Here is a 16773-nt window from a genome sequence, read left to right as displayed (position 1 = left end):
TCTGACAGAATTACTGAGATTTCTCTCGCTGCACCTTACACCATTAAAGTGTTGTCGACCATGCCACAAGGGAGATATCTTCATGGTGCTGCCCTGTTTGGTGACAAGATCCTGATTGTTGGAGGAAGGGAGAACATTTCCATAAATCGATTCCCAGAAATGTTCTTATGTGTGACATCATAAAAAATGAATGTCAGGAGTTGGCTCCCTCCCCTACCCCGTGAGTCAAATGGCCACAGTCAAGTGGAGTGAAGATAACGTCATCATAATGGGTGGTGTCGACAGTAACCACAAAGCATTAAGCACAGTTTTAATTTACAACATCAAGACCAGAAGAGTCACATGCTTCCTGACATGAAGTACAAGAGGAAAGGATGTGTGGCTGCAGTTGTCAGAGACACCGTGATCGTGATGGGAGGCCAGGATGAAAGAGGAAATGCCTTGAAGTCTGTGGAAAGTTTTAGATTTGACAGATACAGCTGGGAAGAACTTCCAGAAATGCACGAGGCAAGATACGAGGCCACCGCAGCTGTTTGGTAAAAACTGAATTTTACCACGAGTACAGACGGAATTTCGAAGAGTGATTTTAGTAAATAAACTCTTATATTAGAATTAGGCAACAAATGAACACAAATTAGGCTCAGGTTGAACACAACATTGGGTTAGGATTAACATGAAGTCGACTAAAGGTATAATTGTAAGGTTTAATACCGATTTGTACCTAAAAAATAACCTCATGCAACGGCTACTTTTTTGCTAGTGGTGTGTGATTTTGATAGAAAATACAACAAAGAACTCGACGTCTGGGGAAAGTCAAAGCCTGTTTACTGTAGAAGAAGTGATAGTTAAAATTTGGGTTTTTGTTAGTTATCAGGAACTTTTTAAACGTCGATTTAACGACACTCGCCAAACAAATGAAGAATATTCTTGTATACGTTTGCATGGTGACATCAAATAAGTAAATTAGCTTGTGGGTATACATCACGCAAGTATTTAATACTGCAAAGCTTCCGGTCCATTAACCCGGGCTTTCTTCCTCGTACAGTAATTGCACTGATGAAGGCCCGGGTTAACGGACCGAAAGCTTTGTAGTATTAAATTCTTACGTGGTGTACCTACAAGCTAATTTACTTAAACGAACAATAAATACTTCATGTAAGACTCATGAACCTATATAGGTTTTACACTTTTTACGTGGGTGCAAGTGCAGTATGTATATGTATAGAAAATATGACAGTAAAAAAACAGCCCTTACGAAACATCTCTGCAGGAGTCCTTCGTGAGGAATTGCAAAATTAACATTCAGGAATTAGGGTTGCTTTAAAACAGAAACTGAGACAAGGCTTATCGCGAATCTCTCATTAAGGCAGAGCTTTCTTAAAGTCGTTTAGTCGCTTAAATTATAGTTGCAGTGACTTTGAAGGCAAGTAGCCATATCCTGGTAATCTTAACAAAGGTAAGTTTGTGATTTTTCGGAGTGTTAGATATTTACAAACTAAGAGAAGTGATAAACTGACGTGGCAACGATTATTGATGCAGAACTATTGTTGAATAAAAATTTAGGAGAGTATACATCGAAAGATTCCGTTTAATTTTGTTGTAATGATTAATTTCTTAATTTGCAGTTTTATATTCTACTGGTTCAAAAATGTGAGCGACGATCTTTGAACGCTATTGATTGTTTTGAAATGGCGGCATCGAAATTTGTCTCGTACGACACAGGTTACGATGATGAACGCTTTGAACAGATTGTCAGCCAGACCTTGCACTGTATCATTTGCACCAATGTCATCAAAGACCCGGTCATGTGTCGCCATAATGAACATGTATTTTGTCGTGGTTGTATCACCAGACATCTCATGTACTCTCAGACATGCCCGACATGTATGGAACCACTCACTGTCGATACTTTGAAAGTGAATCGTACCGTAGCGAATTTGCTTTCTGAACTTAAGATCCGTTGTGAATTCTTCAACCGTGGTTGTGAAAGATTTATTGAGTTGGAAGGTCTTGAAAAGCATGTTGCAGAGTGTGGGTTTGCTCCAGCATTCTGCTCGAATGAAGGTTGTGGACGGGAAGTCGACAAACAAGATTTACTTCGTCATGAAACAGCTGTGTGTGAACAACGCAGAGTTAAATGTCATAGTTGTAATGACATAAAACGAGAGATGGATGTCTTCAAAGTTAACTTGGCATCGATTAATGTAAAGTTGGAAAGAAATGAAGCGAAGGTCGCCGCTATTGAGGAAAATGTTTCAAAAGTTGAAAAGTTGGTTCAAGAACAACTAGAGAAGCAGGAAGAAAGCAATCGTCGGCTGGAAGCGGACAATGTTGAAGTGAAGAAATGTTTGAATGAGATCACGAAGCAACTGAAGAAAGGAATTCCAAAAGCTGATGGAAAGGACAGGGAACCGAAAATCATTGTTGCTGGAGGCGACGAATCGACGTCAACATCGGTAGAAATGTTCAGCCTGGCGAGCGGGACCTGGACACGACTACAGCCAATGATAGAATGTCTCCCTGGAGCAACCTTGTTCGTTCACAACAATCATTTATTTGTTTTGGGATCTTCATATAAGACGCCGATGGTAAAGTTATCACTGGACGATGCTCAAGTTGACCAGTCCAGAGCAGAGTGGGAAGATGTTCCTGTTGAGTTACCTGGGGCTGGGTCACCTGTGGGACACTGCACTGTTCTTTATCAAGGACGGTTGATATTGATTGCTGGTCATGATCGTAGAAAGCTTTTACTTTCGAAATCAACTGCACCTTCCAATAAAATTATTGAGATCTCCCTTGTCCCACCTTACACCTGTAAACTGTTGTCAATCTTGCCAGAGGGAAGATGGTTTCATGGCGTCGCAATATTTGATGACAAGATTTTGATAGTTGGAGGAAGAAGACGCTTTTCCTATGACTCAACCTTCAAAAGTGTTCTGATGTTTGATATAAATAAGAAGGAATGTCAGGAGTTGGCTCCCCTCCCCTACCCTGTGAGTAACATGACCACAGTCAAGTGGGGTGAAGATAACGTCATCATAATGGGTGGTGGTGACAGTGAAGGCAAAGCATTAAGCACAGTTTTAATTTACAACATCAAGACCCAGAAGAGTCACATGCTTCCTGACATGAAGTACATGAGGCGAGGATGTGTGGCTGCAGTTGTCAGAGACACCGTGATCGTGATGGGAGGCCAGGATGAAAGAGGAAATGCCTTGAAGTCTGTGGAAAGTTTTAGATTTGACAGATACAGCTGGGAAGAACTTCCAGAAATGCACGAGGCAAGATGCTGGACTACTGCAGCTGTTTGGTAACAAACTGCGTATTAATAAACTGGAGCTGCCTAGTAATTTATCCAATAAATAACATGTCGATAATAAATAAAATTGATTCTTGTAATAGTAGCAAGATAAAGTCATGTCAGTTTTGTCTATAATATTCTTTTTTGTGTAAATTGTTTAATCAATTTACAAATGATAGAAATTTAGATAGAATTTATGTAATTTTATATAATTCATTCAGTTAACTTAAGCATGCTTGAGCAAAACTTGCTGATGGGACAAAAACTGTTATAACCAATGGAAAATAAACGTAATTACCATAATCTGAAAATAATGTATGCTTTAGCATCAAAATATTGTTTAATAAATGTGATTTTACTTATCATTTGTCTCACGGAAATACGTATAACTGAGTTTAATTGAGTTTCATTTTTCGCTTTCAATAAATGGACATGAATTAGGCTCAGGTTGTACACAACATTGGGTTAGGATTAAGATAAAGTCGACTAAGATAAACTGTGAGATATAATATTGATCTGTGTGGGTCTTCAAAAGTAGCAATGTGTTGTTAATAGCATAATTTTTTGAAAAAAATATAGTAAATGAGAAATCAATTTTAGATCCAGGTTTCCTACCTCTGGCTACACAGTTTTGGCGCAGCAACCCTCTTTGAATAATTTAGAAACCCCGACGCAAATGTGATGTCACAATCTGCAACACTTAGGTTTAGCCACAGTATCTCAGCCGTCAGTTTAGCAAGGTGTCAAAAAGCCGGTGGGAATTTTTAACTTTGACTTTCACAGCTTTTCATTTCATTAACTATATGGGGACAGTTGTTCGAAAGGCATTTAGCTTAAACGGTGGATAAGCCAAAGTCATACATCTTGTGAATGACTGAACCTACATCTTATGCATTATATACGTACTTCTATTGAAAATTAAACTATTTAAATCGAAATATTTCAGCTCAGTTGTTCAATAAATAGATCATTTTGTTTTCCATTTTGAACTTATCCACCGTTAAAAGCTAAACGCCTTTCGAACAACCGGTCCCACATCCCCAAAATTGTGGAATGTCGCAATGCCGAAATCCGAATATACGAAGATGCTTAGGAATTTTAGCCAAGGCTTGAAACTGAACTGAAACGTTGAAATGCGGTTTTCTTTTACATACCAAACCAGTACATAATAATCGATAGCATTTGCTCAACAATAGCTTTAGGGCTGGTTGTATCAAGCCCGTTTAGCTCAGTTAAACGGTGGATAAGTCAAAATTAAATTAACACTCTTACATCTCTCTTGAATGAGTCAACTTGAATATTATGCACTGAATATGTAGTTGTAAACAGTATCTTAGTATTTAAGGGTAAACACATTTTGTTTGCTTGTTGAATAAAACGATAGACTTGCTTTCTATTTTGAACTTAACTACCGTTTAAGCTAAACAGGCTTAATACAACCGGCCCCTGGGAATTGGTAAAAATACAAGCTACAAAACTATAATTTTAACAAACACTCTCTGTGGTCTGTGGATGCCGTAATTTTAATGAAATTTAATATCCCGGAACTGCAGCTCTATATTAAACCCTCAAACTACAGAACATACATCATCTATCAAACGTTTGTTTTTAACTGCGTGTCTCAAGGCCTAAAGGAGCGGTTTAATCCCTAAAGTAAGTAGTACTAAGTATATTATTCACTTCACTTCACTCACTCAAGCAAGGTTATAAACGTAAAAAACAACGTGGCAAAGGCTATTGTATTATTGACCAACAATGTGGGGTCAGTTAAAATTGAGAGCTGCTGTTTGGTTTCTGTTTTAACGTTTAAGTCTTTGACTCACAGGTTTTACTGGTTCAGAAATGTGAGCAAAATCTAAGGGTCTTCAAATGGCGGCATCGAAATTTGCCTCGTACGACACAGGTTACGATGATGAACGCTTTGAACAGATTGTCAGCCAAACCTTGCACTGTATCATTTGTACCAATGTCATCAAAGACCCGGTCATGTGTCGCCATAATGAACATGTATTTTGTCGTGGTTGTATCACAAGACATCTCATGTACTCTCAGACATGCCCGACATGTATGGAACCACTCACTGTCGATGCTTTGAAAGTGAATCGTACCGTAGCGAACTTGCTTTCTGAACTTAAGATCCGTTGTGAATTCTTCAACCGTGGTTGTGAAAGATTTATTGAGTTGGAAGCTCTTGAAAAGCATGTTGCAGAGTGTGGGTTTGCTCCAGCATTCTGCTCGAATGAAGGTTGTGGACGGGAAGTCAACAAGCAAGATTTACTTCATCATGAAACAGCTGTGTGTGAACAACGCAGAGTTAAATGTCATAGTTGTAATGACATAAAACGAGAGATGAATGTCGTTAAAATTAACTTGGCATCGATTACTGTGAAGTTGGAAAGAAATGACGTGAACATGAAAACTGTTGAAGAAAATGTGGTGTCGAAAGTGGAAAAGTTGGTTCAAGAACAACTAAAGAAGCCGGAAGAAAGCAATCGACGGCTGGAAGAAAGCAATCGTCGACTGGAAGCGGACAATGTTGAAATGAAGAAATGTTTGAATGAGATCACGAAGCAACTGAAGAAAGGAATTCCAAGCAAGAAAAAAAAGAGAACCGAAAATCATTGTTGCTGGAGGTGAAAGATTAACATCGGTGGAAATGTTCAGTCTAGCGAGCGGAACCTGGACACTACTACAGCCAATGAGAGAATACCTCTCTGGAGCAACTTCGTTCGTTCACAACAATCATCTATTTGTTTTGGGATCTACATTTCAGACGTCGATGATAAAGTTATCACTGGACGATGCTCAAGTTGACCAGTCCAGAGCTGAGTGGGAAGTTGTTGTTGAGTCACCTGGGGCTGGTTCACTGGTGGGAAACTGCAGTGTTCTTTATCAAGGACGGTTGATATTGATTGGTGGTCATGATCCGAGAGACCTTTTATCTTTCGAACTAACTACACCTTCCATCAAAATTACTGAGATCTCCCTTGTTTCACCTTACACCGGTAAACTGTTGTCAGTCTTGCCAGAGAGAAGATGGTTTTATGGCGTGGCAATATTTGATGACAAGATTTTGATAGTTGGAGGAAGAAAACTCCTTTCCTATAACTCAACCTTCAAAAGTGTTCTGATGTTTGATATAACTAAGAAGGAATGTCAGAAGATAGCTCCCCTCCCCTATCCTGTGAGTAACATGGCTATAGTCAAGTGGGGTGAAAATAACGTCATCATAATGGGTGGTGTTGACAGTGAAGGCAAAGTATTAAGCAAAGTTTTAATCTACAACATCAAGACCCAGAAGAGTCACATGCTTCCTGACATGAAGTACAAGAGGAAAGGATGTGTGGCTGCAGTTGTCAGAGACACCGTGATCGTGATGGGAGGCCTGGATGAAAGAGGAAATACCTTGAAGTCTGTGGAAAGTTTTAGATTTGACAGATACAGCTGGGAAGAACTTCCAGAAATGCACGAGGCAAGATACCGGGCTAATGCAGCTGTTTGGTAACCAACTAAGTATTACTATACTGGAGCTGCCTGGTAATTTATCCAATAAATAACATGTCAATAAGAATGATTCTTGTAGTCATAGCAGGATAAAGTCATGTCAGTTTTGTCTATAATATTCTTTTTTGTGTAAATTGTTTAATAAATTTACAAATGATAGAAATTTAGATCGAATTTATGTAATTTTATATAATTCATTCAGTTAACTTAAGGATGCTTGAGCAAAACTTGCTGATTGGACAAAAACTGTTATAATCATTGATTATGTAATATGCAAAATAAATGTAATTACTATAATTTGAAAATAATGGATACTTTAGCATCAAAATACTGTTTAATAAATGTGATTTTACTTATCATTTGTCTCACGGAAATACGTATAACTGAGTTTAATTGAGGGTAAATCGATTATGATTTTTGGCACTTCACTCAATGTAAGTAAATTTTAGAGGTTTAAAGGGTCTTAATTTCGAGTGGAATTATGCACACTTCAAAATCAAGTCAGGAACAGTTGATGGAAAAATGAGTCAACTATAGGTCCTCCGGCAGGAATCAAACCTAATTGCTTTTACCATGATTACCATCCCGGCATTACCATCCTATACACATTAACCACGCTTACTCTTCTCAGCTACCTCTGTAGCTCAGTCAGCCTCAGTGGCAGGACCATTGCACCGGCATCGCAAAAGCATAGGTTCGATTCCTGCGAGAGGACCTATAGTTGACTCATTTTTTCATCAACTGTTCCTGGCTTGAATTTGAAGTGTGTATAATTCCACTCAAAATTAAGACCCTTTACAGCTCTTGAGTTTAATTGATTTTCATTTTTTGCTTTCTTACTATTGGTTATTCAAGATTATATAGCTTACATAAAGGTCTGTTCACACGATCCAATTTTATTCACTTTTGACGCAATAGTGCATTGGCTTCAGTGGAATTGCTGCAGCTCACATACATTACAAGACAACAAACTATAACACATCCATCAGACGTGAATTGGATTTAACAAAATTGGATTGTGCGAACAGACCTTAAAATAGTCCATAAAGTTGACAAAAAGGCAAAAGTTCTACTTTGACACTAACCAAGGGGGCAAGCAACTGAAGCAAGGAACACTCAGAGTTGCAGCACATTCAATTGATATTGAGGGGGTCAATATCAATTGAACATTAGCTATACATAACTTGATACAAACCTTGAGAATGAGGTGGAATGAATGCATTTATTGCCATCAGAAGGTATATTGATGCCAAGTTCGGCTGTCTAAAATGAAAACCTCAAAATAAGCAGCTGCTCAAACCTTTTAACTATCTCGATCTGCTTGCAGCAGTAGCTGCATTAATAATGGTTCATGAATCAAACACTTACGGTGCTGAAGTCACATGCAATGTCAATCCTGATCTGTCATAATGTTTCTCTAAAATGGATATGTAAGGAAAACTAAATGTTTTTGCCATTTTTTATAATAAGTCTGTAGCAGGTAAGAAAGAGGTCATTTGCTAAATTCTCGAATGTGGTATAGCAACTGCCTAAGAAATGACAAAAAACTTTTTGGCAATTTGATATATTAGGGCCATTACCAAAATTAAACAACACTCTTACATCTCTCTTGAATGAGTCAACTTGAATATTATGCACTAAATATGTAGTTGTAAACAGTATCTTTGAATTAAAACATTTAGTCCTCTTGTTGAATAAAATGATCAGACTTGATTTCTACTTTGAACTAAACCCCTGTTTAAGCTAAATGCATGGGCTTGATATATACAACCAGCACCCTGATGAAGAAAATTAGCTTTTTTTAGACTGTTGTTAAATAAACATTTGATGAGACACTATTTGAGGACAATGACACGTACAATGTTCACTAGTCAACTGTTAAAATACCTTCAAGTGCATGAGCATAATGTATTTGAAGTGCGAGATACTGTATTTCTGTATTCCCACCGATTTTGAATCCAACATCTAAATGAAATGAAAGAAATGACTCATGCAAATAGGTATAAAATTCATATGGTGGACTTGGTACAGGTCAAAATAGCTAAAAGTAGTCCACACATTTGGGCATATTACTATTTAGTACATTCAAAGTAAACTCATTGGTGCATTCAGGTTAAAACTATCTTTAGAAATTCATAATTTCAGCTCATAATTTCATGACCAAAAGCATCATTACTCATCATATTTCACATTTGCCAGATCGGTTATGCCAGCTATAAAGTTCTTTTACGAAAAATATGTATTCAAAATCTTAACATCAAACATACCTTTTGGTAGTTGAAGTGCTGGAGCATCTCGTGCCCATCCAAACAAAATAGACTCAGATCCAGAGCAAGTCCCAGATCCCATGTCACCACAATTCCTAAAAGGTAAAAAAATACAAGTATAACACAGAGCATTCAAAAAACTAATCTTTCACTCTCCATAGTTAGGCTGTTACACATCATACAAATTGTTAACCACAGAATCTCAAACTTACCAAGCTTTATGATAACTGCCTGGTGCTTGACATCCAAATAACAGCATATGATGTGCTGTTTCTTTGTGGGCATCTGGTTCATATTTCACTAAACAAAACACAAATACAACAATGTAAACTTTTAAACTTCAATTAAGGTTCTCAAGTTAAATCACATATGCACTCTATTCAAGGATAATTAATTAACAGATCCTTGACCTAGGCCATTAATTATCCTGCTATTCAATATGTGAAATTGCAAGTAACAACATTGAAAGATTTATAAGAGAGAATATGATATTGTCTATAAACACAGATGTCTTGCATCTTCAGCTCACATATTAAATAAAAACGGTTCCTTTTTTTCCCCCAGTGTGAGGCATTTGTGCTCATAAACTGGAGAATCCAATAATAAACACATCTTACCTATAAATAAATCTCCAGGTGGAAGTTTATAGGACATGCAAAAGTAGCTATCATCCTGAAAATAATGAACATACAAGTTATAATACAATAGAAATATAACCTATAACAATTAACACACATCTGTAGTGTAGTCATATATACCTATATTTCCAAGCTAAAGATGAAAGAGCTATGCAGCAATTAAATTTTGTTTTTCCATTTGGAGCACAATATTATGTTTGGCATATGAATTGACAACAGTTTAACATACATTAAAAATGTCTTGATAGCAAATTATGTTTTGCCCTATAGTCTTATGAACTATTTGAAAGCCAGACCTCACCCAGAGGAGGGGCTTATTCAAAACTCGATGAACTCTATGGTTAAATATAATGGTCCACCATATTTGCTCATGTATTTCGGATAGCTATTCATTTCAAAACTTAAAAAAAATTCTATCAAACCAGAAGAAACGAGAAGGGATTCTGCAAATGTGTATTTATTTCATGTTTATAGATAAGAAATTGGAAAGATTTATATGAAGATTTGAATTAACCCAAATTTAGATAAGCCGCTTTTGAACATCTGGCCTCTGGAATGATAAATTTGCTCCATATTTTTTATATTGAATAACTGATCGTCTGAATTTATAGCCTGATTTATATACCAAAGGCAGATCGTCCATCTGGAGCTTCAGCAAATTAAGACAAGGCAGTTTGTCTCATTATGAAGTCAAATGAAACCAACTATCCTAACAATGCACAAGTTTGTCAATCCAGACAGATGATCTAGCTCTATCTGTAATATGAAGCATAAACCAGGCCATTATCAGACTAATGGTTATATATCCCACATTCATTGTGGAACGACATTTCTGCTGTCACAAATGAATGAATCATTCTGCTATCACAACTCACTTATTGACAGCTAGCTGTTGAATATAAACAAAATTAACCTAATATTGTTTTGAAGAAACAGCTCACTGCTTTGAAATCGATAAAGGACGTTAATTACAGCGTACAGTGCAACATAAGAATGCTCTTTGCAAACATAAGAGTATTCTCAGAAAAGTGAGAAAACTTGGTATAGAGTTATAGTTCGACGATTTTACCACAAAATCATGCGATCAACATGACAACACGCTGTTACAGCATTATATTCACAATTTCATAATGTATTTATAAAAAAACAACGTACCTTTTTAGGTGTAACGCCAGGCATACGCAGTGAGATTTTTTCAATGTCACCCAGAATCATACAAAAGTTGCCAAATAATGTTGCAACAACACACAAATATAGTTTTAACAACATTTTTAAAAAACGAAATGTTGTTGTTTAGACTGTTTTTCCACTATGCTGATCAAGATTCAAATGATCTCAGAGATTTGCATAAACAGCTGTCAAAAATAGATCAATAATACATCAAGTTCTGTCTTCTGTACAAAGTACGATCGACAATTCAGACGTTTTATACAAAGAAATTCACTGGTTTCTTTCTGTCTTCCCTCTTATAAATAACGTAAGCTTTATTTCATCAACTCAAGTCCTTGAAATCGTTTCAGAAAAGGTGTAAAAATGAACCCTAACGTGTCGTTATTCACGATAATCTTTGGTGTTTTGAGCTGAAAAGGAACTCATTTCTCATTAGCCGTCGATCATTTCTTTGGAAAAATAATAAAATTCCTTAATTTTCCTAAGAATTCCCCTGGCACTAAGATACTTTAATGTCAATGCCGTTTTTCAAGGAAAATTAATAAACTCGAATGCTGCAATGTACGTCAAGTTCTTCAAGTGAATTTCCGGATATATCTCGGAACACACTCGGGTTAACTTCGGTTCCTGATTCGTCATTCACTGACTGACTGACCCGCAAGTTTAACTGGATGGACGAAATAGCCCAATCAAATCCGGCACTAATCGTAGCCTACTCGGTGCAGCTTCGGCTACTATTCGCAATGTTTGAAATTCGGTGGGAAAAAATGGAAAAAATGGATGGCGAATAAATGAAAGAATGAGATATTGACAATATGGCTTGCGAATGCAAATAAAATTTGCAAATAAATGATGGTGTTATTAGGTTTTTTGTGTTTTAATACTGTATGAAATCAAGCTGTCCACTGGGTGATGAATAAGTGAATGGAGTTTTGGAATGAGTGAAAAAAGAGCTAGGGTGAGTACTTTCGAGTTTATTGCGGAGATTATGCAAATGACAGTCAGCATGAACCTATCTCAATGTCTTTTGTTATTTATTTCGTTAAACCAATGATTGACTTGGAATGTGTCTAGCAATACCATGTGCAGTTTTCTGACAAGTGACAACTTTGGTACCAGTATTTTAAATATACTTTACACCTGCTACACCTTATTAAACTTATTTTGATATATTTGTCAGAATGTCTCAACAGCTATAATCAGTGGGTCATTCAGTGGAACAACATCCACATTACTACTGCAACCTCTCGACCTCCTCAAAACTAGAATACAAATCAATTCACGTAAAAGGTAAACTTGGTGTTCTGGTAAATTTGGTATCCAGACAATGATACCTTATCTCAGTAACTTCCAGTAGCAAAATGCTCTGCATATAGTCTGCTAGTCACATCATCGAACCGGTCTTTTCAGGCATGACGTTTTGAGGAAAACATTCAAGGAAGTTTTAAAAAATGAAAAAGTCATTGGGCTATGGAAAGGAACTATACCAGTATGTTGTACTCATAATCTCCTGATTGGCCAAACTCTTAAATCAATCTGTTTTAGAAAACTGCATGTAAACTTGACTATTTTGAAACACAATCCAATTTATGTAATTAATTAACATATGTTGAATTCATCGAATATGACAGGTATTTTTGTTTGAGTGGGCATCCCCGCCTATAGACATAGTGTACTTACATAGGCTAACTGAAAATACAAGGACGTCAACAATTGATTGCAGCAAAATGCTGCTTCAAAATGTCAAAGTGTATATGCTACCTGTCAGATATTCTAACTGCCTTGCAATAATGTTCACTTGTCCACAAAACCACTTGGGAATTGGCCCTAATTGTCTGTGTGATTAGAATTATTTTCTAGATTAAAAAAAATTGTTTGTGCTTTCCTATACATAGTCACTCTATCGTACAGTTCCTGGAGTTGGATTATATTATGGTTGTCTACATCTGCTGGATGGGAGACTGAGGTATGGTATATATGCTATGGTATCACAGGGGCTCATGCTATCATACTCAAATTAATATCTCTAATATATACTGACACTTCGCTCAGATACTCCTTTCTAAAATATGTCTAGTTTCATTGTGGAACAGCTAGCTCTCTCTTTGACCAGCCTCTAATTAGAACATACCCATACCTTGAACATAGTAAGCTCGGCTCTTTAATACAGGAACCCTTTCTCTTAAATTTTATTACTTCGCTGAGCAATACTCCATTTATAATTTTACACCTCTCTCAATTACAAACATCTCTCCAACACCAATACTCTCCAATTTAGTACCAATTCATTTTGATGTATCATTAGAGAGAAACCAAGTAATGTGAAAAGATTTGCATTGGGTGCGTCTGCAAGAGGTTTTGTTGTGCTATGTCTTATGCCAGTCAATGTTATCAAAATAAGATTTGAGGTACTGCTTTCAACAAATCTGATTCCTTTTCTCACAAATTATATTTGATCTACTAATAAACAATCCAAACAAGGTGCTCGTAATATTATTGTAATATTATTACACTTTAAACTAACATAAACTTTAAATTATTACCAAATCTTACAGAGTGGTAAATACCATTACAAGACAGTCCCAAAAGCATTTACTTACATTTGGTCAACTGAAGGTGTTCGAGGTATGAACTATATGTGCATGAAACTACAATGTATGTCTACATAGTAGTGGGTGTTTAAAACTAAAATGTTATTGTTGCTATTAAAATGGGAACATTTGATGTATGTTGAATCAATATTTTTAAAGTAATTTATCTTTTACTGCACCCTAGGTTTATATCGTGGAAGTTTTACAACAATCATACGCGATGCCCCATTTTCTGGTGCCTATTTAATGTTTTATGGTCGCATCAAAGAAATTGTCAAACAAAGTGCGTAATCAATACCAGTAATATCTCAACCATGACTCAACTAACCAAACAAAGTTGCGGCATGTTTATTGTACTGATAAGTGATAATCTTTTTAGGTCTTGGAAAAGAAAAGCTGAGCTCCCCATCCATTGCAATATGTGGACTAACATCAGGGATATTTGCATCCCTTCTCACTCACCCTGCAGATGTTGTTAAAACATTGATACAAGCAAGCTCGGAACCTTATAAGATTACTGCTATAATCAAAAATATTTTCAAGGTAATAGACTTTGAATGTGATGTAGTGATATGGATGATCAAAAGGTTAATATAGTATTTCATCACACCATTTCAGAACAATGGTTTGCAGGGATTTTTTAAAGGTTTTGTTCCACGAGCATTAAGAAGAACATTGATATCAGCAATGTCCTGGACAGTTTATGAAAAGGTATGACTAATATTGGTTTTATTATTGTATATTTTAGTTTTCCATTCAATTTGGAAACTACTGCCATATAACATGTTATCTTGGAAAGTAAAATTGTCTGGCTTTGAACAATATCACACTCCATTTAACTGTGCAAATAGAGTTGCTTATGGCAACACTGCTCATTGTTTCCTAGCCATTAACAATTCCATAACAATTGCAAAAGCATTCAGGAATATCAGAGGGACTAAAAAAATAATGTTCTTTTCTATTACTTTGAACATTTCGATTTTTGAAAATTAATTTCTTTTAAATCAATTTATCTTTGCTTCATACCTCTCATGATTGTACAAAATAAATCAAATGTTTTTTTTGTAGATAATGTCTATAGTGGGAGTCAAGTGATGTGTTTACCAGGAAGGGGTCATTCAACTATGTGGCTTCAAAAAAGTTCCAGTTATAAGACCAACAATCAAATTTATACACTATTGTGTTTAAAATTGTTGACAAAATAAGTCAATGATTGAATTAGGAGTATTTATAAAGCTCAACAATTCTGCGAATGTATTTTTAATGAATTTATTTAAAATATTACTATAGTTTTTTATCAATAACTGTACATTTCCCACTTTCCGCAAATTCATACTGAACATTGACAGCCAGATTGTTTCCTAACCCATTAACAATTCCATAACAATTGCAAAAGCATTCAGGAATATCAGAGGGACTAAAAAAATAATGTTCTTTTCAATTACTTTGAACATTTTGATTTTTGAAAATTCCTTTCTTTTGAATCAATTTATCTTTGCTTCCTACCTCTCATGACTGTTCTTACGGCGTGGATTAGGTTAGCAATTTGTTGTTTTACACCTTTTTCTTCATGTCCAAAACCCTGAGGTTGATTGATCTGGTCTCGCCCCCAGCCAACTGTTTAAAAACACGGGTTAGTTACCTTGATTATGCCATCCATTAGCTAGCTAGCTAGTAATGTACCTACATCAACACTAACCATTGTGGATTATGTTTGTTGCTATTGGCTATTTGCCTACACAACAAACGTAACAAATGGATGAACAACATTAGTCCTAGTCAGACTTAAATTGACTGATCAAAGACTTTATCACAAAGATTTATTGATGTGATTACTAGCTTCTAAATTGATGTATAGGACTTTCTCATGAAAACTAATATGTATGATTTTATCAATTTATCTTTTGTATTAATAAATAAAATAATGAGTAAAATGACTGAGGTTTAATTCTTGATTCCTGGTTTGTATTTTCCACTTTGGTGTTCAAGCACTTGTACCTATTCATCCACCAGACTACCATACACCCTTAAATTCACTCTGATGGCTTTTTGAGGTTTACAAGGGAAATTGTAACAAGTAAATTGCAACAATCAGTAAATCACCCCACAATCATCAGGATAAACAGACAAGACTACTGTTACTGAAGAATATTCATTTGAATATAAACCTAATTGATGCATTAAACTGTATTTAGACGACATATAATTGCATTACAGGAAATCGCAGGAGAGACGAATGAAAACAATGAATTCATTATGAAATATCAATCAAATTTTCAACCCATGCAAATACAGGGGAAAAATACACGAATATATTGTGATTAATAATTGGTGTATCATAAAAGGATTCAACTTACTTTTAGCTAGGAATCTTTCTTCGTTCAGGACGGCAACGGCGTTGACAAGAAGTAAAATTGCTTCAAGAAACGCGTACATCGTTACCGCCATGTTGGCAATATTGCTTCTTTTTAGTTTCCAGTCTTCGCATGCGTGTTGCACGGTTTGCCTATTCTCTGGTGACATAAACACAAGTTTTGTTTTTTCCAAATTTACATCTTCGAAAAGTAGAATTGCATTGCAAGTTGCAAGAAAATTGCACTGTGTCTGTGAGTCTGTCGCAACTCGTTGCCTGCATAAACGAACTCCGCGTTTCGTAAAATGGTCTTATTCTTTTGACGAACGAGATTTTTACCGTGCCCTGGATCAGCGACACAGTTACAACGTCTGCAACGTGAAATAGCTGTCGATTCCCAGTCATTCGGTGTGCTAGCCGTTGCGGCGGTCGAGACTTGAGATCGAATGAGTGAAATTTGACCAGAATTTTTTACTTGTGTAATTTAAAATATTACTGCATGTGTGATGCGTCTCACAACAGGATCAGGATGTATTTAATTTCAATCCAAGATTTATTAAGTTCATAGTGGCGAAGAAGAAATCCAAACTTTTGCGAGTTCTGTATAATCAAAACGAAACAATGACCAATCTAAATTTCAATTTTCAAAACGGATCAATACAACTCGTATGCCACCACTCCCAGATAAGACTTTAAATTTATCACGCAAAATATGCGTGACACGTGACCAGCCTTGACCATGGTACGAGGTTGACAGGTAGTGTGTCGTAGTTACGACTGCAAACAAACATCCACTAGACCGAAGCATCGTTTCTAGAGACAAGAAGAAAATAAGCGACCCAGCGGAGAGCAGCGAAATGCCGAAGTACATGAAAAGGTCATATCGACAGGTGCGATGAGATTTTTAGGAATTTGTTTGTCCGATTCTAATAAAGCTGTCGCAATTTGA

The 16773-nt window shown here is 36.2% G+C and overlaps 4 protein-coding genes across 4 annotated transcripts in view; 2 read left to right on the top strand and 2 right to left on the bottom strand.

Moving 5' to 3' along the window:
• Positions 1-11305, bottom strand: part of LOC114541151 (peptidyl-glycine alpha-amidating monooxygenase B-like) — a 28164-nt gene extending 16859 nt beyond the window's left edge. The window contains exons 1-7 of the mRNA XM_028561136.1: positions 10866-11305; positions 9690-9744; positions 9285-9372; positions 9073-9167; positions 8693-8770; positions 8174-8222; positions 8001-8068 (exon numbers count right to left, since the gene is read on the bottom strand). Of these exons, the coding sequence (XP_028416937.1) occupies positions 8001-8068; positions 8174-8222; positions 8693-8770; positions 9073-9167; positions 9285-9372; positions 9690-9744; positions 10866-10979 (547 nt within the window). The 5' untranslated portion in view covers positions 10980-11305. The remainder of the gene's footprint in view (positions 1-8000; positions 8069-8173; positions 8223-8692; positions 8771-9072; positions 9168-9284; positions 9373-9689; positions 9745-10865) is intronic.
• LOC114541152 lies at positions 1353-3442 on the top strand. The gene is made up of 2 exons (XM_028561138.1): positions 1353-1456; positions 1626-3442. Exon 2 carries the CDS (start codon positions 1689-1691, stop codon positions 3312-3314), a length of 1626 nt encoding a protein of 541 aa, XP_028416939.1. The 5' UTR covers positions 1353-1456; positions 1626-1688; the 3' UTR covers positions 3315-3442.
• A 343-nt stretch (positions 11306-11648) lies between the features above and the next one.
• Positions 11649-14628, top strand: LOC114541153 (mitochondrial glycine transporter-like). The gene is made up of 10 exons (XM_028561139.1): positions 11649-11838; positions 12061-12170; positions 12291-12369; positions 12776-12846; positions 13186-13288; positions 13436-13505; positions 13656-13754; positions 13851-14014; positions 14090-14182; positions 14540-14628. The coding sequence occupies exons 1-10, from the start codon at positions 11818-11820 to the stop codon at positions 14564-14566; spliced, it is 837 nt and encodes a 278-aa protein (XP_028416940.1). The 5' UTR covers positions 11649-11817; the 3' UTR covers positions 14567-14628.
• Positions 14629-14751: 123 nt separating this feature from the next.
• Positions 14752-15927, bottom strand: LOC114541154 (immediate early response 3-interacting protein 1-like). The gene is made up of 3 exons (XM_028561140.1): positions 15829-15927; positions 14978-15088; positions 14752-14888 (listed from the first exon to the last, which is right to left on the bottom strand). Exons 1-3 carry the CDS (start codon positions 15917-15919, stop codon positions 14833-14835), a joined length of 258 nt encoding a protein of 85 aa, XP_028416941.1. The 5' UTR covers positions 15920-15927; the 3' UTR covers positions 14752-14832.
• Positions 15928-16773: the final 846 nt, after the last annotated feature.

The sequence above is a fragment of the Dendronephthya gigantea genome, unplaced genomic scaffold, assembly GCF_004324835.1.
Source record: "Dendronephthya gigantea isolate DGI-Jeju-01 unplaced genomic scaffold, DenGig_1.0 000271F, whole genome shotgun sequence".
NCBI lineage: Eukaryota > Metazoa > Cnidaria > Anthozoa > Malacalcyonacea > Nephtheidae > Dendronephthya > Dendronephthya gigantea.
Note: the sequence above shows the minus strand (reverse complement) of the source record. Positions and strands in the feature narration are given on the sequence as shown.